We start from the raw sequence: 23,066 nt of genomic DNA, 5'->3' as shown, positions 1-23,066 counted from the left end.
GACTGCAAGACTCATGGAGAAAGGAGAAGACAGGATGCATGGGATGCACGGGGTGCATGGGGAAGGCCTCTGAAAATGGGATATGGATGTGGATGCATAATTTACCACTAGAGGGCACAGTGTAAGTGAATAATAAGGAGCGGAATAAGGAAAGCATGGAAAAAATATGGAAGAGGAAAAACAGTCTCAGCACATGCTGATAGCATGAGAGTCTAAAGAAGAGGAGAGACAACATATGAGACCAGAGAACCAGGTCTCCTTGTATGAACTAAAATGAAATATTTTGGGGGAAATATATAATTCTAATATTGAGAATAACAACAACCAGATCCATGAACACTGAAGAGTTTTAGGCACTTTTCTTTGTTATTTTAGTGTAACCATTTGCATATCCAAGGCAGAACAAATCTAATTCTTGGGATAAAAATAGGGCTTTTTTTTTTTTCTTTCCTGTTTTCTAGTCTACAAATCATTCAATTAAGTCAATTGGACAGCAATGGGTATTCCCTACTGTTTATCTGAGTGGAGAGGCTTAGCGTGAGATTAATTTCATGTTACTCCAACAAGCTCACTGGAGGCAATCTGCTGGGCTCCCCCTGCAGTCCATGGAGAACATGAGGTTTAAAAACGTGTGTTCAATGATAAAGAAGCAGACTTATATCTACCTTTACACGTTTATAGAAATAACATTGTTAACAGCAGGGATTTAAACCAATTTTAAATATATTTACTCTATATTTTCAAGTAAACTCTTCCTCTTACAGCTGCATGGTAGGTCTCTTGACTCATATTAGTGGTATCTCTGGTAATAGAACAGGTACCTGTCTAATGCATAAACTGAGATTGGTAATGGGAAAATCAGAGCAGAATTTTACCTCAGGTTACATTAAATTTCATGCCTGCACTAGACAGCTCATTAGAAAATTTAGCACGGTAGACATAACTAGAATAGCTTTTTGAAACAAGAATCAATACAGAAAGTTTTGGTACAAAAGAATTATTTTATTATTGCTTAAAAAAATTGAGAAAAAAAATAAATTCCAGTGTATTAAGTTGTCAGAGGACAACTTAATAATAACAAATAACAAATGTTATTCCATGAAGTTCACATTTGTCATAATACTTAAATAGTAGGACTAGAAACAGTAATTAATTTTTTTCCATCCGTCTTCCCACACATCTAGAAATTATTAAAAACAGAGTGATGAAAAATTATAGGTTGGACCAAGGGAAAAAAAAAAGGCAACATTCTATTTTTCCTGAAGCTTTTATTGTACTACTTCCAGAATTATTCTGGCAAACAAAAAGGGTCAGGCCATGATCTTAGTGAATTCAATTGTAGAATTTTACTAATTTTGAGATTTTCACACTAGTGTCAGGCATCAGTTGAGGAGGCTGTCAGCTGGTCTCCTTATCTAGTAAGTGAAGGCAAAAAAGAGACATATTTTCAATATATCTTTGACTATTGCACTAGAGAAATTCAAAGCAGATTAAATGCAAGAAGTATGTTGCTTTAATGAAGTCTTAGAGATTAAACAGTCCTGGAAATAGCTACAAGCATCTCTCAGGGTATATATGCTGTAGGGGGTAATGCTGGATATCATCAACATCACTTATTGAAGGTGTACATAGCCTACCAGTTGCTAACATCAAAAACAGTTAACCAAACTATTTTTGGGACTGTCCTACACTCGTACTAGCAAAGGAAAGGTAAATTTGTTCAGAGAATATGGAATGAACAAGTCAACCAATATATTTTGTGCTTGTTTCATCAACACATACTCCGTACAAACTGCAGCATGGACCCATACATTGAATGTTGAGTGATGTTCCCTGAAATGCTCAGATGTGAATCCTTGGAGATAAGAAAATGAACTGCTGACATTTGAATAATTTAATTTTTCTCAATCTGAATAATTTAACTTTGCTTCTTGGAAAAATCACAGCCCTAAACCAGAAATGTTCATGATTTTATCACTGGAGTTTACTTATACAAATGTCACAGGTTTGACACAACGCTGTTGTGTTTTAATTAAATCAGTGTCATGAGCTTTTTCAGGAACAAGCTGAAATCAGCCCAAAGACTAAGGTAGTAACTGTCCATATTAAAGTAAAACAAATCTAAATGAATATAATCAAACTGGTGAAAAATTAATATAATCAGCTGGTGAAAAGCTGTATCAACTGAGCTCAGGTAAAAATAGCCACTGAATTGAAATTATGTATATAGTCTAAAAGACAGTAGAAAACTGGGTCAGATATTTGGCTGCTTTAGTCCATAGGAAACATTTGTGATCCCTTCCAAAAGGCATTTTTCCTGCTGAAAAGCTACAGTAATGTAAGAAGACATTAAGATTGCTGTAGTAGTGGTGTTTATAAAGATAGATAATAGGGACTTGAACACTGTAGCACTTTTCCTTTGTGAACGTTCCAGTGCTCATAACAATGCAACTGCCTTCTCACAAAATGGGTTGACAACGTGGAGATCAAGCAGAGAAGCACTAAGAAAGGTTATAGGGGGCACTTTGGCACTGGTTTACTGAAATGCAGACTGTAGTTTAAAGTGCTGGGGAAATGTCTACAGACAAAAGGAGTTATTGAAGTTACACTTGAACTCATATGCCATAGTGCACATAGTAAAAATATAGTGATTGTGTGAACCATTTTTCTTCTTAGGAAATCAGTGACTGACTGCATTTCTCTCTAATCACTCCTGGCTCAGGATTAGCTGGGTTTTATTAATGCGAAAACTCTTTACATTTGTCCAGACACTATTGCTGCATTGCTCAGCAGCTGATACACCTCTTGTAAATGAAGATGCATGCATTTGCAAGATGATCATGAGAAATTCTTGATAGCTTGCATTAGATTAGAAAAGCATTACACAAACCAGCCTGATTCTAATGGGGAGCAGACAGGGATGTGGGGTGGAAGTAGTTTAAAAAAAACCCCTTCCATCTCCCCTGGAATCTGCTCTGCTCAACAACTTCTCAGCAATCTGCTATCCAGCTCTCAGCATTTCCTAGCACATAAGGTTTGTGGGGTGCAAAACCAGAAAGAACTTTACAAACTCTCTACGTTAGAGAGACGTGAAGCTTTTGGAACAGGTCCAGAGGATGGCTACAAAACTGGTCAGAGGGATGTAGTACCTCTCCTATGAGGAAAGGCTGAGAGAATTGGAGTTGTTCAGCCTGGAGGAGAGAAGGCTCTGGGGAGACCATTTAGCAGCCTTTCAGTATCTAAAAGGGGCTTATAAGAAAAATGGGGACGGGCTTTTTAGTAGGGCCTGTTGTGATAGGACGAGGGGTAATGATTTTAAACTAAGAGAGGGTAGATTCAGACTAGATACAAGGAAGACATTTTGTACCAGGAGGGTGGTGAGACACTGGAACAGGTTGCCCAGGGAGGTGGTAGATGCCCCATCCCTGGAAATATTTAAGGTCAGGTTGGATGGGGCTCTGAGCAACCTGAAGCAGTGGAAGATGTCCCTGCTCATTTCAGGGGGGTTGGACCAGATAATGTTTAAGGGTCCCTTCTAACACAAACTATTCCATGATTCTATGATTAGAAATCAAAAACTGCAAGGGCAGGGAGTGTTGCATGTATGCACCTAGATGCTCTAGATGAGGGGCAAGGCTAGTCATGTTCTGACTGTTTGAAAAGCAATTTGTTGATAACAAAAGCAATTACTATAGAGAAATGAATTTTTGGTGCAGTTAGTGGAGAAAGCCGTGCAAGAGCCCAGGTGAGGACATGATCTATCTAACCTTAACTGAACCATCAGCAGAGGTTTTAGCACCAGGGCCTCACAATTTCAAGGATGACTTAAAAGTTACTAAAAAAACTTCAGCAGTTGATGCTTGTTCATGGTTATCTTTACCTTAAGCTTCATTGGCTAATATGAGCATTTACCTGTCCACGTGCAGACACTAAATTTAGGAGTCTTAACCCCCAGCTGAATTCTACCCTGTGTCTCAGGAGCTGCCAAACAGGAGGTTGATAGCTCCTCCAGAGAAGGACAGCAGGCCTAATATGTTGAGATTTGGCCTTCTATCTTTTTTTCTCAAGACAGATTTTTTTTCCTACCACATAGTTATAGAACAGTTGTGGTGTAAGTACAACTCTGGTATCACTAACAGAGGCAGACAGACACTGAGCTAAACTTGATCCCACAGCTGAGGCAACTGGATGTCTGCACAATTGTATTTATGACCTATTGGCACAATCCCGCTACATACCTGATTTAATATATGTGAAACTGCGACCCTCAGGCTCCATATTCCTTGGGGATATTGTCATACAGTGTCTAGCACAAACAGGGTCACAGGTTGATTTTGGGAGGCTGAAATGATGCAAGACCCAATTAAATACTTCAGTAGTACCTCATACCCAAACGTGAGCTCCAAATCATGTAATTATTCTTCACCACCACTACATTTAAGGGCACTCTAATTTAATTTACATCATCCTATCTCCCAGGCTAACTTACTCCAAGAGAAACTTCCTTTCTAATGTATTTCTCACAAATTATTCATCCTTCCTTACACCAAGACACTGCACACCTTTTAGGACAGAAATTAGGACAAGGGACACTAAGAATATCAAAAGATAGTATCTTTTGTTTTTAGGAGTCTGCAGGCCCTTTTTCTTCCCATTGTGTTTTAGCTAGTGAAAGTTGGCAGTTTAAGAAAAACAACTTTGGGAAAAATATTTTTAATCACAAAGTTTATTTATTTAGTAAAGTTATATTACAATATGTACAGTTTCTATTTACATACACACCTTTCTAAGAAATGAAGCACCATATAATACAGTTAGTATTTTAGAGGAATTTACAGATATATTATTTTTGCATCCAAATAGTTATATCTACAGACACATATTAATTAGAATCAAATACTTATAAGACACTGACTTTAGTCGGTTTTGGATTAGAGTGCTAGTGAAGTTATCAAAGAGAAATTTAACTGCTGTTAGCTATCAACCTGCGCTTCAGGATAAGGGACCTGAAGCTATGTCATTTCAGAGGCTACGTGCAAACTTAATCCTCAGAGAAAGTCAGAGGTATTGACAGAAGGTATTTTATAAGTCACAAGAATGCAACACTTTCATCAGTAAGATTTTTACTGTCATCAAAAAACAGAGTTTCATTAAAAAGGAAAAGAACATTGCTTAAGTTTATATGCATGATGCAGAATGAAAGTGAGAATCTGGAAGCTTCTGTGATACATTGACTCTTAAAGAGCCCAGTCCTACAGCTACTGAAACTTGTGGCATGATCCCCTTAACCCAGGAGAAAGTCTAGCTGTCTCCTTTGTGACCTTTCTGTCACCATTGAGAAAAAAAGAAGGCTCTGTCCAGGGTACAAAATTTCCTTCAAGTGAATAAAAGACATTTGGAGGGGGGAAACGTAAAATGAGGTATTTAATAAACTACAGGAAAAAAGAAAGCACCTAGTTTGAAAGACCGTTTTGAAAAAACATTTTAGTTATTTTATATATGTAATTGTTACCTTCACCTGATTGTGGGTCAAGTTTTGTATAAACTATTTATATCTTTTATGCTATCTAATTCGTGCTTTTCATATTTTTACTTCGCTAGATGACAGATCTGATGGTTGGAAGAAAACAATGTTACTCAAAGGACAGTTGTTATGACAGACGCAGGTGTTGATCAACATCATTGGCTTTTTTAGGACTTTGCCCTGAGGACAGTGGAACTCCACCTGAATGGTTTTGGTGTTGTGTGGGGTACAGCATCGCCCATCATTGCAGAGGCCACAGTAACGTGGTTTGTATGTCTGCACACTCGTGCAGTTGTTGTACTCAAAGCGAACAGCTTTCACAGACTTCTTTGTTCGGACACATTTCTTCCCTTTCTAAGAGAAATGAGAAGAGATATTAGATATATCACTGCATAAGACAGACAGCAATTAAAAATTGGCGTGCAAGGATATAGGTCTACTCAGAAAAATTAAATTGTCTTTATTCACTCAACAGCAAGAAGAGCCTGCAGCTGCTTCAGTAGTCACTTACAGGTAACACCTGTAAGATCTGCCCTTTGACAACAATGGACCAGTAATGAATGACAAATAATTAAAGCCCAGGCTTGTCATCTGATATAAGCAAAGTCAACATTCATTATGAAACTATACTCTACTGGAAAACTTCTCAAGATAGTGTAGTTCCATCAGAGAATCAGAAAGCCAAACAACCAAGTTACAGGACTAGATTCAGGGGAAAAAAGAGGGGTAAAATGAGTTGCAAAAGTTGTAGTCCATTCCTGTGACCCAAGGCAGCTTTAATCATGTGTTTCTTAGCAAATGATTCTCTAACTTGTCTTTGGAAGTCTTCAGTGACAGAGACTCTAGATACCCCCAGACAACCCTAACGGTTCACTGTTCTTACTGTCTGGAAGGTTTTCACTTATGTCTTAATTTTCATGAAGTCTAAACTCTCCATCTATTCTTGTATCCCCCACGGGCTCAGAACAGGCTGCAATATCTGAACACAGTTACGAGAATGAATATCTCTTCTCTTGCATTCAGAGGAAGTTCAGTTCTATTAGTTTTTCCCTAGATGAACATGTTTTCTAGACCTCTGATCATTCTTGTTAATGTCCCCAGCTCCTTGCTCATGTTTCATATTCTTTACAAAACACATTATTTAAAACTGCAGAGACTGTTCAGCAAAGGCCTTAGAAATGCTTTTCAACACTTTATATAAAGTAATGGTCCTCTTATATAACTACATGTTATTCTACCTGACAGGAATACTTGTAATAATATGCTGAAGGAGCAAAAAAGTCAGCTCCCCTAGATACACATTTTTTTTGCATTGGAAATGTTGGGTTTGCTTGCAAAAAAGCATCATAAGGATTAAAATAAGGTTTAATTTACCTAAGCAGACTTTGTAGGATCTCACACATTTCCCTGTAGTTCCAGATGCTCAATAAACTAGAAATCTGACATATCCATTCTGTATGACTGAAGCAATTCTGAAGTATACATACAGGTAGAACAATTGCATTTGTGGGAGAAGTTAGACTGTGTGAGCTGTCAAAATAACCTGTGCATGCAATACACGTGATCTGAGACAGCTCAAATTATCATAGAATCATAGAACAGTTTGCGTTGAAAAGGCTGTTTAAAGATCATCTAGTCCAACCCCCCTGCAGTAAGCTGGGACATCTTCCACTAGATCGTATTGTTCAGAGCCCTGTCCAGCCTGACCTTGAATGTTTCTGGGAATGGGGAATGGCATCTACAATCTCCCTGGGCAACCTGTTCCTGGTGTCTCACCACCCTCATTGTACAAAATTTCTTATATCTAGTCCTTTAATCTAGTGTGAATCTACACTCTTTTAGTTTAAAGCCGTTGTCCATTGTCATATCACAACAGGCCCTACTAAAAAGTCTCTGTCTTTCTTGTAGGCCCTCTTTAAGTACTGGAAGGTGCTGTAGGGTCTCCCCAGAGCCTTCACTCCTCCATGCTGAACAACCCCAACTCTTTCAGCCTTTCCTCATAGGAGAGGTGTTCCAGACCTCTCACCATCTTAGTGGCTCTCCTCCGGACTCCTTCCAATAGGTCCACATCTTTCCTGTGCTGAGGGCCTCAGAACTGGATGCAGTACTCCAGGTAGGGTCTCACCAGAGTGGAGTAGAGGGGCAGAATCCCCTCCCTTAATCTCCTGGAGGTGCAGCACAAAGCTACTAAGCAAATATGGCAAGTCTAATGTGTTTGGTAAAAAAACCCCTTGCCTCTGAGGAGCCTACCTTATCAGATGACTCATCATTTTCACAAGGTCTTATCACGCAGAGCCGCGTCTGCTTCACCATCTCACACCGTTGATTTCTGTTTGTAACACGAGTGGAAAAGCCCATTCCACAGCTTTTGGAGCAAGCACTCCATTCTGTTGTCTGCTCAATACAATTGACACTTGAATCGGACACATCAATCCCAAGTGTGGCCTCTTGTCTGTAGGCTGGAAACAAAACCCCACAGAACTTTACTACAAGAAAAACTCCCATGAAAACCCAGCATCTGACTCAGCTCCACCACATCTGGAAAGCAACATGTGAGACAAAAAAAGGTTCAAAACCCATGCCTTTGACAAGATTTAGGAATTTTAAAAGCTGCCTTTTTAGGAATCCTGGATGGGAACTTCCTGCATCTAAAAATAACAGAAAGGTGCATATCAGTGTAATCAGCAAAGCATTTAGATTCAGTTCACTCAAGAATTATTGCCAATTTTCAAAACAGTTTAGAACTCTAATAACTTTTCATTCCTCAGTCTTTCCAATGGCCATACATCACAAATCTGTTCTAAAACTAAGTCACGAAAATATTTATATTAGGTGTGATTTGAGAGAGGTTGAATGATTTATCTAAACTAATAAACAGCATGGAAATAAAGTCCTTTCCTCTGAGAATCATAAAGTCACCCCATCTTATCAATTATTGACAGACTACAGTCAGGGTGATGGTGGAGAGGGAGGAGGGAAGCAATTTTCAGGAGCTATCATAGCTTGCTTAAAGCCATAGTCAACTCTGACCATTGTCCTGCCATATTAAGCTGTACTAAGCAAATATTGTTAACTGCATAGTTTGGCTCATTGATTAGCACGGGAGCAAACAGGAAGAGGCAACATAACTGAGCCATCAGTCACAGTTCTTGCTGTTAAGTTCCTGTACAATGGCCCTTCTGCCTTTTGCATGGTAAAGATCCAAAAAGGTGGCCTCCCAAGAGGGATGGTGATTGCTAGAAAGAATGCAGATAATTCATCTATAGGAATTTTACAGACTAGCCTGTCACTATCAGACAAATCAAAGAAAAGGAAAGGTAGCAGAATGGTGTCAAACTTTTTGTTTATACCTTATGTGCCTTACAACTTACACTTCATAGCACATTGAAAAGTTATTAGAATTTTTCTCTCTGGATCCTTCCTCACTTGTTTTTTAAATGGATTAACCAACTTTCAGCATAACTAACTGCTAAGATCACAAAGAGCAGTGACTGGAAGAGAATGCAGTGCCCTCTATTCTCAGTAAAAGTAGCTTATGAAAATTCATGTTGAACCAATAGTCTAATTTAAAGGGGATGGAGGCATAACCCAGTAAGAAAACAGGGCGAAAATATTGTCTAGGGTTTTTCAATTACAAAAGCACTTTAGGAGTTCTGCATTTTAGAATGGGTCGGGATTTTTTACAGATGCACTCACTGTGCTTATATCCACTCCTTCTCCAAGTACTCTGTAATGTTTTTAACGCCAGCAATAATGATGAGAGCTCTAGCACAGACAAGCAGGAATTTGTTGGTATTCTAGCATCCATGCTGACCACTTGTAAGAGCTGCAGAATTTAGGGGGAAAAAAGTCTCTTGTAGACTAAGCCATTATAATAGTATTTATGATGTAACATAATCTTGCAGAGCAACTGGCAAGACAAGCTTTGTTTTTTTGTTTTTTTTTTTTTAGTGTGGGAATGTTTGGAGGATTAGTAGCTTGCCCCTGTTTTATTCTGCTCAAAGAACTACTGTGCACCAGATAAACAGAAATTTAAGAACTGGGAAGTAATTTAAGTTAGCTAACTTTTAAAACTGCTGTGCACATTCATCTTCTGAATCTCTTCTTTTACCTGTCGGGCTCTGCCTTTATTCATTACCACTGGTATACCTACTAGTCACTTCAGATGAGAAAAAAAGATCAGAAAAAAACAGACCTTGCAAACCAAGGTGTCTTAGATTTGGCAACCCCATGGATATTTCCAGTATGATATCCCCTCCTCCTCCCATTGAATGGGATAGTTTTAATTTCCTCACCAGCCATAGCAAAACCTCCCAAAATCACTTCATCATCAGGGTCGCAGATCCACTTCTCACAGCACTCTCCAGGGACTTCGATTTTTCTGGGAAAGGGGCAGTCGGGGCCGGGGAGCAGCAGGTCCAGGTTGCAGCGGGGCAGGCAGCCGATCTGTCCGTCGCGGCAGGTGCACTGGTACTTGCAGCTGGGTTGGAACGTCTCCCCGTTGCGATAAATCATCCCGTCAAACACGCAGTTGTCTCCCTCCAACACTAGTGGGAAAAGGGAAGGCATTTCGCTGATGCAGTGGGGATTCGGACGGCCCCCGACCCTTCCAGCCCCTCGGCGGCCGCAATGGCACCTCCCGCAGCACCAGGGAGAGCCCCGGCCCCCCGTGGTGCGGCCGCTTTGCCGGAGGGAAGGCGGGAGAGCAGCGCTACAGCGACACCCGCAGCGGACTCCGCGGCGGGCACAGCCGCGGGCAGGGTCTGCCCGCCGCCCCCGAGGGACACCCCTCCCCGCCACCTACCCATGCAGATGCCGGCGGTGCCGCCGTCCTCGGGGCCGCGGTCGCAGTAGAGGCCACTGCTCTCGTCGCAGGGCAGCAGCGCGGAGCAGCGCTCGCCGCGCTGTCGGGCGCACACCAGGCAGCAGGAGCAGCCGTCCAGCACCGCGGGCACGCCGGGGGCGCAGCGCGGCGGCTCGGCCGGGCAGTGCCCCCCGCACGGCCGGGGACACGCCGGCTCCCGCCCGCTCTCCTGCGGGGACACGGCGGCCCCGGGGGCCGGGTCACGGGGCCGCACCGCCCGCCGGCTGCCTCCGGCCGCCGGCCCCCCCGGGCGCCCCGCACTTGCCTCGCACGGCCGGAGGACAAGGAGAAGGAGGAGCAGCAGCAGGGCGGGCAGGTCTTGCCCGCCGCCTGTCGCCATGGTCCCGCCCGCCGCGCAATCGGCTCTGGCGGCAGAGCCATTGCAGCCGCTTATATAGCGGCGATCGGGGACCCCCCTCCGCCGCCACCCCCGCACGGCGGGCAGAGGGCCGGAGGCGGGGAGCTGGAGCGGGGAAGCTGGAGCCAGGCCGGGCGCTCTGCTCCTCCCGCCACCTGCCCCTGCCCTGCCCGGCGGGATCCCTCTGCCCGAGGGCGGTACACGGAGCGGGGACCAGCGCTCCGAGGGCAGAGCTGGTCACTGCCCGGCGGCTGAGTCGACTCGGTGCTTGAAGTCGAGGGGCTCCCCCGGACGGGGCTGCTGCCCTCAGCCCATCTCTATGGCCTGTTTCCTGCCCCGTCTCCTGCCTCGTCTGCTTGCAGGCATCAGTCCATCCATCCATCCATCCATCCATCCATCCATCCATCCATCCATCCATCCATCCATCCATCCATCCATCCCCACAAGAGCGGTGCTGCAGTCACACGCGGTGGGGCAGCACAGTGCTGTCCCACAGCTGTGTGCAGCTACACCAAGGCCTCTGGCGCTGCCGACGTGGCTGAGCAGTGCTTGGCATTGGAGACCAGCCACCCAAAGCCAAACACCTTTAGGGCTGGTGGCTGGTTGTGACACTCTGCTTCTGGCCCTGGAGTGAGGCATTTGGGGCTTGGTGGGCATTACGGAGGCAGGAATGAAGCCCGTGAAGATCAGGGGTTATGGGGGTGATGAGTGCTCCTCAGCGAACTCTTCAGTTTCAAGTCATGGGCACTTTCATTACCAGAGGGGTGCAGGTGTGTCGGCTGATGGGAAACAGAAGTTGAAAAGGGAGCCCTCCCTGCTCTGTGCAACACGGTGTATTGGAGCAGTGACAGACTCCTCAGTGCTCACATGGTGTGTTCAACCACAGAGGATGCAGAGTCGACATGCCAGGCCTCAGGAATGCTTTGTAGAAGTAACTCCAGTGCTCTGTGCTGTGCAGTTAAGATTTAGGCCAAGCGTAAGGGAGACTAAATCTGTTAACAGGTTTTACTTGTCAGGAATTGCTTTCTGCCCAAGCAGGTCTTCTTGGGTCTTGCTAGGATACAAATATTCTTTATCTTCGGTTGTCTGAGGCAGATAATATGCACTGGATTCTGTTATGGCTTGTTAAAGAGAAAATATTTGAAAAATAAACAAAACTTGTAAGCAGACTAGTGAAAACAAGATGCTTTTTGCGTTTAAGACATGACACAAATGGTACTCATGAATTTACAAGGCTGCTGTAACTCTATGCCAAGACAAAAGTCAGCACAAAACCAGAAATGGCAAGTTACAAGTTTTGTTTTGGACAAAAGTCACTGTTCCTTCCTTTCCTTGCTGAGTGGCAACCGCAGGGTTTCTGGAAAAGCCTGGCATTCTAGGGAAAGCAGACTTCACTGGTGCATGAATACATAATCTCTGGACATGCATTGGCCCTTCATTTTCTCACTCACATACAGCAGGACCAGCCAAGGGGAACATTGGTTGTTCAAACCTTATTAGCAGCTTGGGCATGGGTTTGAGGTTATTTCAGTCATCCACTGCCTGCCAGGTCATTTTGCCTCCCTTATCTCCTTTTTTTTTTTTTCTTCTGTCTTGCTTCTTTTCCTCTTATCTCTGATTTAGGCAGTTCAGTGCAAAGCTATCACTTTTATAGTACCTTGCTTGTGAACAGAATAACCAATGCTCTTGGCCAGGCATGAAGATTTGCTTAAAAGAAGCAAGGCTGTTCCTGTAGTTTTCCCAAAAGCAGGGCTGTCAGCCAGAGGGCACATACAAGACTTGTTTTTGCCCATCCCTCTGTATGTGAATCTGCTGAGGTTTTCAGTGGTGATAATCATTCACAGCCACTGAAAGTTTCCTTACCTTTCAATGAGATTCCTTCACACCATTCTTAAATATCTTCTGGTGTGTAAAAAGGTTTCACCACATAAAACTGCAGAAAGAATCAAAGAAATGAAAAAAATATTTGCCAACATACTTAATTTGAAAAAACCCCTACCCCTGTTTTACTTGCATTTAATAAATTAAAGCCCTACTTGTTTATAAAATACCATTTGTGAAAATATGATTATGCTACATTTTAGTACAATAAGACCAAATATCCTTTCCTGGACATTTTAGTTCCTCCAAGCATAATTTGGAGTCCATTGAACCACTAGTTCTAGGATGTTGGTTCATTTTCCTAACTGTGAATATTTTTGTTTGTACTTGTTTTACAACTTTTTTAAAGAGTGCCATACTGTTCTTATCATATGAAAGTAGCCTTTGTTACTTCTCACAGAATAAAATAATGATCAGGTGGAGGGGTTTTATGCTGGCTCAGCTGGCAATGAATAGCGTTTATTCATGATACAACATTAGTAAGTACAAATAAATATTTTAGTTTCTCTGGGTTTGCTTTTTTTAAAGAACTGTACTGAAGTGAGTTAATATTTGGGTTGCCACCTTGGCTGTAGCTGTTGCAAAGAGTAATCTCTCCCAATATGTAAAGAAATTTCCTGCGCCACCAAAATGGCAAAGGAAGCTTTATCTAAAAGACTGAAAACAGAGGTTACAGATAAAATTGACTCAACTCTTACAGTGTTTCTAGTTGTTGATCCTATTCCTATCCAAAGGTGTCAAGGTATGTGTCAAGGTATGACAAACCATTACAAAAATTCAAGCATTCATAGTAATATCCCTCTGTTTAAAGCCAGCTTCCCGTCCAGCCTCCTGTGAAAGTCACTGCTTCACAACAAGTAGCCCTATAAAATTATCTTCCCTTATGGCAAGTGATGCAATTTTTAGTGAGTAAAATTCTCATAAATACCACATCTTTCTCATTCTCTTCCTGATTTTCTTGTCCCACCATTTTCTACTGATACAAATATGATGGTGGATGATTCATCACTTGCCCTGCACTGTCTCATAAATTAATGCCCTCTCTGGTAGTCTACCTCAAAATGGCAATATTTTTCTTGAAAATATTGGAGTTTTTCATTTTTAGCTATCCCTTCTCAGCCTAGATGACAGCTGCAAATTCCTAACATCTTTTGGGGCTATTAATATTGAGCATGACCTAAATATGGAACAAACAAAAGTTATATAAACACCTCAGTAAATTCATAATGTCAGTGATATTATCAGCTTTCCATACATATTGACATATCACAATAGCAAGCCAACAGACTTGGTAACAAATTGCCCTGGTTCCTCCCTCAACACATGGTAGTGGCATAAGAGGTTCTTCAGCCACAAATGAAATTACTGTAACTAAATCTAGAAAAAGATTTCTGAAGTGTGAATTGTGTTGCCTGCGAGGATGACTGAGGTTATCCTGATGGTCATCCTCATCTAGCCTGAACCATTCAAATCAACCCTCCATGACAACAGCATGCTTTGAGGTATGTACCACAGCCATCGTTGTTCAGAAGATATCTGTCCAAGGTTCAAATAAACTCTCCTATATTTTTTCTGCTTATATAACTAGTTTGTAAGCATTGTGGAATTTTGCAGTTGCTGTTTGACTTCCGAGGTTTTAGCTTTCTGTCTCCTTGATTTCTGTATATCCTACAAAAAGAGGTAATCCAGAAACCAGCATTTAGCTGGGCATTCGATTTCATCCTCAGTATTTAGGGTTTTAATATTGATGAATGGTGTGATTATTCTTGAAAATCATACCTGAACTACAAATATGAGGCTCAGATGTTGGTGACATTACTTCTGATGTCAGTGTTAATGAACTGTTTTATTGAGCTATTCAGAAAAGATGAGAAGATTGCTACATATTTTTACACACAATTGAAGAAAACTTTGAAATGAAATATCATTGCATTTAAAATTGAAACATCATTTAGAAAATGTCAGAGTTAATTATGTGGGGATGGGGAGTACCATTATCTTTGAGTTAGACAATTCTATGTGCTCAGAAGAAATTCACAAGGTCCAGTTTATTCTCATCTGTCTGTTCCACCAAAAAAGTTCAGTTTCTTACCCCCAGACCTATTTCAACTATAGAGCCGGCTGGGAATACTTACATATTATCTACATGTTATTACATATGGCTTTGTTATTTTGGGGAATACATGAGGAAATGTAGGTTTATTAAGAATGCCATTATTATTTGCTCATTTATAATTGGTTCAAATGTCAAAATGCTATGGTGTGTGCCAAGACAATTCTCCCTTTTTAGTCAAAAGGGTGCAGGTGGAAGTATTTGCTGTGATTTCATTCAGGCCGAGATTTTTAGAAGAGAGCAAGAAGAACAAACATGGTATGCATCCTGTTAAAGATAGCACAAACAGTAGGGAAGGAATGGCTCATGTCCACACTGCTTAGGGCTGTCATTCTTTAGTGCAAATACTCTCTACACACTAATTAGGTTTGGATTTTTATCTCCCCGGAATTCTCTGTACCCTTATGGCCATAAACCATTGTAATTTGGGTGAGGGTGGGATGACTGAACAAAGTGCTTGAAGCAGCATAAGGGCTATGCTACAGCTCATCAAAATAACATTTTTAAATAAGGAACATGAGGGAAGGTGTTGCATGCCAGCGTCTTTGCTGTGAAGCCTTTGCTCCCTTTCAGGATGACAGTAGGTGTGTATATTCAGGAACATGTACTCACTTTCCATAGTGCCAATTTCTATGTTGGGAACCAAAGGGATGAGACTCGTGCCAAAAAAAGGTTATTAATATTTGCTCTCAAAAGACATAAGATCGTTATTATTTGCTTATTTAATTTGATTTTTAAATTTATTAACCCTAAATAGGTAATTATGCTTTTTGTCTGAAATTGCCAGATTAACATTACTGAAAATCTAAACTCATTTTGCTGCATGAGATGATAATGGATAAACAGAATTGGGGAAGTTTTCCTTTCTTTATTCACTGGGTGAAACTCATTTGGTGCAGGGGGCCACCAAAGTCCTTGAGGGATGTCACCTAATTTCTATTCCAAGAGTTTCAGTAAGAGATACCTGGACATGTATCTCAGTAAGAGACACCTGTGGACCATGTGGGGTTGCCTGGATGAAAGAGCTGTTAAAGAGTTGCCTCTCAGATTGCTTTTGAGGATAAGAATACATGTGTGAGTGCAGGCAGGAAGAAAATGCTGGAAATATGAAGAACCTAATGATGGTAAAATGGCTGTTCTGTAATTGGAAAACTAGTTCAGCCAAGTGAGGTTTCCCCATCTTTTTTTCCTTCTCTAAAGACTAGCCGTTTTTTCAAAGCATGTGTGACAGAAAGTGGTATGGATAATGAGATCCTAATTCAGCTAATCGAGAGTTCCAGACATTTACAAGTGTTGCTACCAAACGGTATGATTTAGGGCTGTTCTTTGTGCTTATTTCCCATATCCTTATTGATGTCTGCCAAGTGCTGAATAACTTGGCCATAAGTACTGAAAACATATTTTATAGTTTTCATTTCATTTTCCAATATGCTTTTGTCATATTCTTTTTTTGTCATAACTTAATAAGAAAGAACTTGTCCTGGGAATGAGCAGCTCCAGCAGTTTTTGAATTAGGAGAGCTCTGAATTAGAAACCGTAAACTTCTCAGAATGCAAGGAACACAAATGAGGTACAATTAAATTGAACCCTCTCAGCTTGAGCACATTTATAGTCTTTGTTGTTGCTTTGTGCTGCAGGTGTAGAGGCAGTTTCAGAAGTAATTCCTATAACTTAAGGGTTTTAAGGTTAAAACTAGCTTTTTTCTCATAGAGCAAATGACTAGCAAGAAAGGACAGAGAAGTATAAGAGCAATACATTCCCTACAGAGGCAGCTGCACAATGCAAGGTATCTTGAGAGTGCATGACAGCCATCCTGTCTCAGACTGAGAAGGGCAGGGCAGCAACAATGAGTTCACACAAAGAGGGACACTCCTGGCAGGAGGTGTTCCTTCTTCTAACTAGAATAATTTTGAAGACCATGCATTTCAGTTCAGATACATGATTTTGAGCATCTATCATCTCAGTCAATAATAAAATCTACATTTTCTCCATCATCTGTTCTGAGATCCTGCATTGCTCGATAGTAACACATTTTGGGCTGGCAAGCTAGGTGCCCTTCCAGGGAACCATTGACATCCCTAGTTCCTGAACCAACTGCCTGATCTTCCCAAAGACTCCTTGATGTTTCTGTAAGTTAGGTCTTAAAAATACTCATAGGGAAATACTGAAATTTTGGTCTTGTGATAGCCAAGCCCTTATTGCTGTCATTCCAAATAGATTTTTTTCTCCTTTAGACAGCCATGCACAGCTTACCATCTAACTGCATGCACTGAGTCTTGCCAAAGGAAACATACTGAATTGGGCTTCACCAACCCAGAGGAGTCACAGAGTCCGAGCACTTTATCAGCCATCCAGCAAAGAAATCGAAGACATGAGAGATGGAAGGAATGACTGGCCTTCTAATCTCTTTTTCTGTTTTTTCTGGTCTGGTTGCCAGGGAGATACTGTACTAAAAGGAGTGGTCCACATATTAGCTTCACTTATAAGCTGCCTCATTGTAAAAACAGCATTTAAAAATAAAGTTTAAAAATACTTGTGAACTGAAAATGTTATTGAGTCATTGTTTAGCCAAACTCAAATAATTTAATATTTTCAATATTTCTTGTAAACGATCTGTTCAGGCTTTTTTCTGTGTTTCTCTAAATTCTACCCAGGTTTCCCTACTGAAATCCATAGAGCAGAAAAAGTCTATCCAGATAACCATGCTATTTTTTCTAAATCAAAGTCAGGGGCTTGTTTATGGAGAGTTCTTTAACACAGTTAATTCCCTTTTCCCATGTTCCTTTTTTGTCCCTCTAAAAAGCTTCCAGGATAGACTCCCTCTGTTTTCTCCTTTGTGGAAATGGAAGCTGGATATGAATTCTAATAACCTTTTTTTTTCCACAAGTTTTCTCCTTGGGACTCAGATGATAGATATGAGAATATGATACACTGGAAATAAACTCTGCAAATATTCACTGATGTTAGCATGGCAGTCGCTTCCTCTGTGAACATTACCAGGAATGGACATAAGATAGAGAAGTTTGTGGGTAAAATTTGTGATGACTTTTTAGTCTCCTCTTCAAAAAAGAGATTTGGGAGGGATGCAGGATGTCCTGGAATAAAAGTGATCCTGCCCTATAGGGCTCCACACCTGAGTAGGGCTCAGCCTGGTAGTACTTACCATGTACCATTACAGCTTGCTCAGCTGGGGAGCAGTTGCAAAAAGGATGGCATTGATACCAGGGAAAAATTCAACCCAGCTGGTTGTTTTATTAGTTCAGCTGTAGAGGTGGTGTGACAAGAAGCTCCAGGACAACTTCAAATTGCTGGTTCTGCGAAAGCTGCAGAGAGCACTGGAGGGAATTTAGCAAGTTGAAAGGACTGGAGAGCTGGTAGCCACCTAATCTGGTGCATAATGCTGTGTTTTGTGAAAATCTGGCTACTTCTAGCCTTGAAAGAAACTGATATCCTAACAGACTAAGTGCTCAACACAAAAAAAACAACCGGTTTAGAACACTACGACCTCAAAACTTTTGCAGAGACACATGGAGTAAGATACAATACTTCTGAAATCAATCATCATCCCTTTTGTTTAATGAGCTTGTTGGCAGGAAGCTATAAATTAAAGCAAATATTAAGCAAATATGAATGTTAAATTTTCTAGATTATTGCTTCACATAGAGGGTAAATTTTGTAATCTGCTAGAAGTGTTACCAGCCATTATGTTCTGAGAGTCCCCACAGCTGAGGAAGTAGACTGAAAAGCATTCCTGATGGTGGAATAAATGACTTCATTACTGACATTCATATTGCCTCCTGCTTCTGGAGCACCCTGCATTAGTATTCATATACATTTGTATTCATGGGCATTTGCACTATAATTGTATCCTCCTGTCACATTGTAAAGGTCTCTTCACTAGTCCTGTGAAATACAAAAATCTATAACTTTTATGGTGATATGTGAACAACACTTCAAAAAATGCAGAACTGGAGTCTGTGGATTTCAGTGACTGGCTCTTTAATGCCTAGTTATCATGCAGTCTGGAATGAAAGCCAAAAAAACACCAAACCACCAAAGAAAAAAGAAACAGGAGGAAATTCCAAATAAGTATTAGACAGTAATTTGATGACTTCATACATCTGTAACAGGCAAGATTGCGCTGAAGATCTTAGATCCATGCCAAGAACTGTATTGCACATCCTGTGGCAGTTTTTGGAAGAAATTAGGGACTCTAAGGTGTAGATGGTGTCACAAGATCTAGCAATGGCAAATCATATCCCATATATCAAATTAGCTTGTCAGGGACTGTTTCCTGTACCATCTCACTGCCACAATCAAATATTAATTCGGATGTAGCCATCAACCCGAATGTAGATTTCTTTTAGAGAAGTGTGGAATCCACTAATGGATAATACTATGTGGAGCAAGTGTAGCTACTACTACTAGGTGCTACTGTAGTGTAGCACCACATGCTATGAACACGGCCATTCACATGCTCATTTAATGAAAGGGAAAGCACCTTCCTTCCCTCTGGTCGACAGTCTAAAAAAAATGTGGAGAGAAGAAGGGAGGATAGTAAAGCAAAGGAGAGCTGTGCTTTAATAAATTTTTTGTCCGATTGCTCTGCTCTTTAATCTCTGCAGTGGCTCATACAGGTGTTAACAAGACTGGCAAAGGCTGTTGGTGTGTCCTGTCTACTTACACCCATTCACTCTTCAGTACCAGTTCCAGGCAATTAGAAATGGCTGTAAAGTTCTTTTAGTTCATAAAAATTTCCAGAATTATTTCCTTCAGCATAGCTTTTCAGTTGAAATGCTGCTCAGACAGCAGGCTAGGTATGTGAAATCCATGGCTACAGAAGTATGTTTGAAAGTCTCCAGGCCACAAGTTTTTTCCCCTTGCCAACAGGAGAGGAAAAAATTTCTAAACTGGAAACAGAAAGGAAAAGAGGTCAGTGACAAACGAGGAGAAAGAAAAGGAGAAGCTACAGAAATACAGTCAGAAAAAGAGACATATATTATATTAAAAATGCAACTTTTAAATCAGTTGCTATGGCATTCAAACTTTAATTCCAAAAATAGTCATGACAAAACTGAAGGCTAATACTGGCATCTTAGCAAGTTCAATAAAGTCAATTTTAAAACTTAGTGCTTGGCAGAAGTAATTTACTGATATGGTGCATATCATAGTTATTAATTAAAAATTACATTATATTTTTCTAATAGATAATATTGTAGATTCCTAGAATACTATGTGGTAGGCACAATATAGATATAGAAAAAGACACAATCCCTGATCCTGACAGCTTTGACCTAAATAAAATTAAGATGTTTATTTCATCATAGTAATGGAAGATGAAAGCAGAAGTTATAGTATCTACGATAATGCTAAATATTTTTGGCGAGGCATTCTTAAATTGCTGTATTCAACATGTTTGCATGTAAGGTTCATATGACTTATTGAATAAAAGCCCTCCTTACACAGAGATAGGTGTCACAATTCTACTTCAGTGTGTACTAATATCTCTTGTACTTTAGGTGATTTTTCTGCATTTAAATGCCATAAAAAAAAAAAGAATTACATCTCATTTTGCTTGGCTTTGTTATAATATGATGAAAGGCAAGGCCTGGAGTGGTAAATTTGAGCTAGCTTTTAGAAACATTGGTAACCTGTCTCCATCACCCCAAATCTAGAAGGATGGGTTAAGATAACAGTGTTGTGTGGCTTTCTTTAAACATACACAGTGATCCAAAACTAGATCCACCTGAGTATTTTCATTGCCCCAGAGGGGATAGTGCCCTGGCTGCCCAGCTCCCTAGGAATCCCACGAACAAGAGACAAGATTTCCCATAAATATTTTTTTTATTCAAGGAATTTTTATATTATAATGTTATACAGTTACATGATTGGTATCTTGGTTCTATTCTCTCAGCTCAGTTTTGATTTGGCATTGAGTAGAGCCCCAAAACACTGTGGTTTGGTTTTCTTTTCTAAGCAAAAATATGATTTTTTTTTCTCACATGAAGTATGTGATGGCTTGAATATTTTGATAGCTTTTTAAAATACCAATGCTTGATTTCATATAAGAGAAATTCTTCCTGTGAAATTAAACATCCTGCATTTCAAGTAGACGGACCCTGTAGGGTTGGAACTAGATGATCTATAAGGTCACTTCCAACGCAAACCATTCTATGATTCTATATTATTCTATGACTTTAAATTGAACTAGCCTTAAAGTACCCCATTTTACAACAACTGCCAGTTTTTAACAGTTCCAATAGCAAAAATATAAATCATGGCTAGGCTTCGCGAACGAAGATTTGGGGAGGGCTCTACCCACGTTTGTTGCAAGCATATTGGTGGCTAAAAAGGCCAATACAAGATAGACATGTCCAGTTGCAAAAGGCACAGCAGAAGGACTCCTTAGATGGTGTATTCTGCAAGGTACAATTCTTTCTGCGTTGTCTTTTCTCCTCAAGGGTGATCCTGCGTGCTTTCTCAAAAGCATCAGCAGCGTTATAGATGGTGTGTTTCCAGACCTCCTGATTAGAGGCCAGAGTAGACCAGTTATGTTGATCAATATGGTCAAGGCTGAGATCTCGTTTCAGGGAGTCCTTGTATCTTCTCTTTGGGGCTCCTCTCTTGCGGCAGCCAGTAGCAAGTTCACCGTAAAGCAAGATCTCAGGGAGGCGGTGGTCCTTCATCCTGGAGACGTGCCCTGCCCAGCGCAGCTGTGTTCTCAGTAACATGGCCTCAATACTTGTGACTGCTGCTTGCTCTAGAACAGATGTATTGGTCACATAATCTGACCAGTGGATGTTTAGGATTGTGCGGAGACAGCGTTGATGGAAGTGTTCTAAGAGACGCAGGTGGTGGCGGTAGATGACCCATGATTCGGAACCATATAAGAGAGTGGACAGCATTATGGCTTTGTGAACACTGATCTTGGTACTTTTCTTTAAGTGTTTATGTAGCCAAACTCTTTTATGAAGCTTTCCGAAGACAGTATAAATAACCATGTTTGAAATTGCTTCAGTAACATGCAGTGGTTGGGGAAAATATTTTACTTTTTAATAATATTAATTTCTACTTTTTCCTATATGATTTCCAAAACCCAGAACATTTTGCTTTAAAGACTAGTCGTTTTAAGGTGCTCAGGTTGCAGGTTTCTCAACCAAGATTTTTCACAGCTGTTTTGTTCTTTGTTCTTTTCAGATTTTAACTTTACCCAGATAGATATTTTTCTCAGAGTACTTCTATTCAAGTAGTTCCAGGGGGGAAGTGGATAAAGTATCATTATATCTTACTGTGAACATTTTGGTTATCCAGATCTCATTGTAAGTTTCAAAGCCATGGGAAAATTTTAGATATGGAAATCCTCTATAGCTGTCCTGAGGATTTAACGCTGCTCCCAATGAAGTCAGTACTGGTCCTGTTTCCAGTTTCAGTGTGAATGCTTCAGCCAATACATCCAGAATTACCCTGACCTGTGAAGCTTAAGATCTTGGTCACCCACATTAACAAGGACATCTCTGCTATAGGGAGTGAGATTTTGTTTTAAAAACCAAAGAATGAAATACTTGAACCTAGAGAAAGGAGGAGGAGAAAAGTAAGGCAAAGGAGATTAAAAATAAGGGAGGACAAAAAGAAGGATAGCAAGGATAATTAACCTGGTTCATCAGTTGTTTTGCTTTTGCTTATGGGTGCAATTGGGAAATCCTTTCCTGGAGTCAGCATGAAAACTAACTTCAGCTCATGGCTCCATCGAGTATATCCCTGGATGACTTGCTTCTGTGTGAGCCAAACCACTGAAGTGTAGATGAGGGAAAGAGATGGCTATGCCAAATATTGGGATGCAGCTGTCTGAGTTTTCCATATAAAAGTCAGCAAAACAGAGATCTACATACTTTGTAAAACTCAAACCATTTTCCAAAAGAAGGTCATAGAATTAAAACAAAAACATCCCAAAACATTTACAAATAATGACTGGATTGGGCTTTGAGGCTCATTCTCATCTGACAGACGGCAAGCCCAGCTTATCCACTGATCAGGGGAAAATCAGTCTCTCCCCCCAGCAACCATGGGGAGTATAGTTCATACTGTGTAAACATATTAAGTAAGTAAGTTAAATTAATTAAGACTATAAATCTCTTCATTAGTTTTTTACTTCTCAGAATTCAGTCATTTGGTAGTTCTTTGATTAACTTCAGGACATCTCTTCATGTTTTGTTCTCTCATATTTTCATTTAATATTTCATTCAAAAACAATGCAATCCCAAATTCTTTGACTTTCTGCTTTTTCTGCTTCATAGCAGTCCTGTCTCCATGCTCATTCTGAGTCTAA

The 23,066-nt window shown here is 40.6% G+C and overlaps 1 protein-coding gene across 1 annotated transcript; it reads right to left on the bottom strand.

Moving 5' to 3' along the window:
* Positions 1-4,715: 4,715 nt before the first annotated feature.
* On the bottom strand, positions 4,716-10,728 carry NOV (nephroblastoma overexpressed). Its single transcript, XM_017826397.1, has 4 exons — positions 10,329-10,728; positions 9,820-10,071; positions 7,775-7,983; positions 4,716-5,878 (listed from the first exon to the last, which is right to left on the bottom strand). The coding sequence occupies exons 1-4, from the start codon at positions 10,726-10,728 to the stop codon at positions 5,582-5,584; spliced, it is 1,158 nt and encodes a 385-aa protein (XP_017681886.1). The 3' UTR covers positions 4,716-5,581.
* Positions 10,729-23,066: the final 12,338 nt, after the last annotated feature.

Source organism: Lepidothrix coronata, unplaced genomic scaffold (genome assembly GCF_001604755.1).
Source record: "Lepidothrix coronata isolate B3197 unplaced genomic scaffold, Lepidothrix_coronata-1.0 Scaffold126, whole genome shotgun sequence".
NCBI lineage: Eukaryota > Metazoa > Chordata > Aves > Passeriformes > Pipridae > Lepidothrix > Lepidothrix coronata.
This window is presented reverse-complemented; position numbering and strand designations above follow the sequence as displayed.

Bases quoted from the DNA above. Each gene is read 5' to 3' on its own strand.
- NOV (XM_017826397.1), bottom strand. From the start codon at position 10,728: ATGGCGACAGGCGGCGGGCAAGACCTGCCCGCCCTGCTGCTGCTCCTC. The intron at 10,072-10,328 runs GTAGGTGGCGGG...TTTTCCCACTAG, and splicing joins CACCGCCGGCATCTGCATGG to TGTTGGAGGGAGACAACTGC. The intron at 5,879-7,774 runs GTAGGCTCCTCA...CATTTCTCTTAG, and splicing joins ATGATGAGTCATCTGATAAG to AAAGGGAAGAAATGTGTCCG.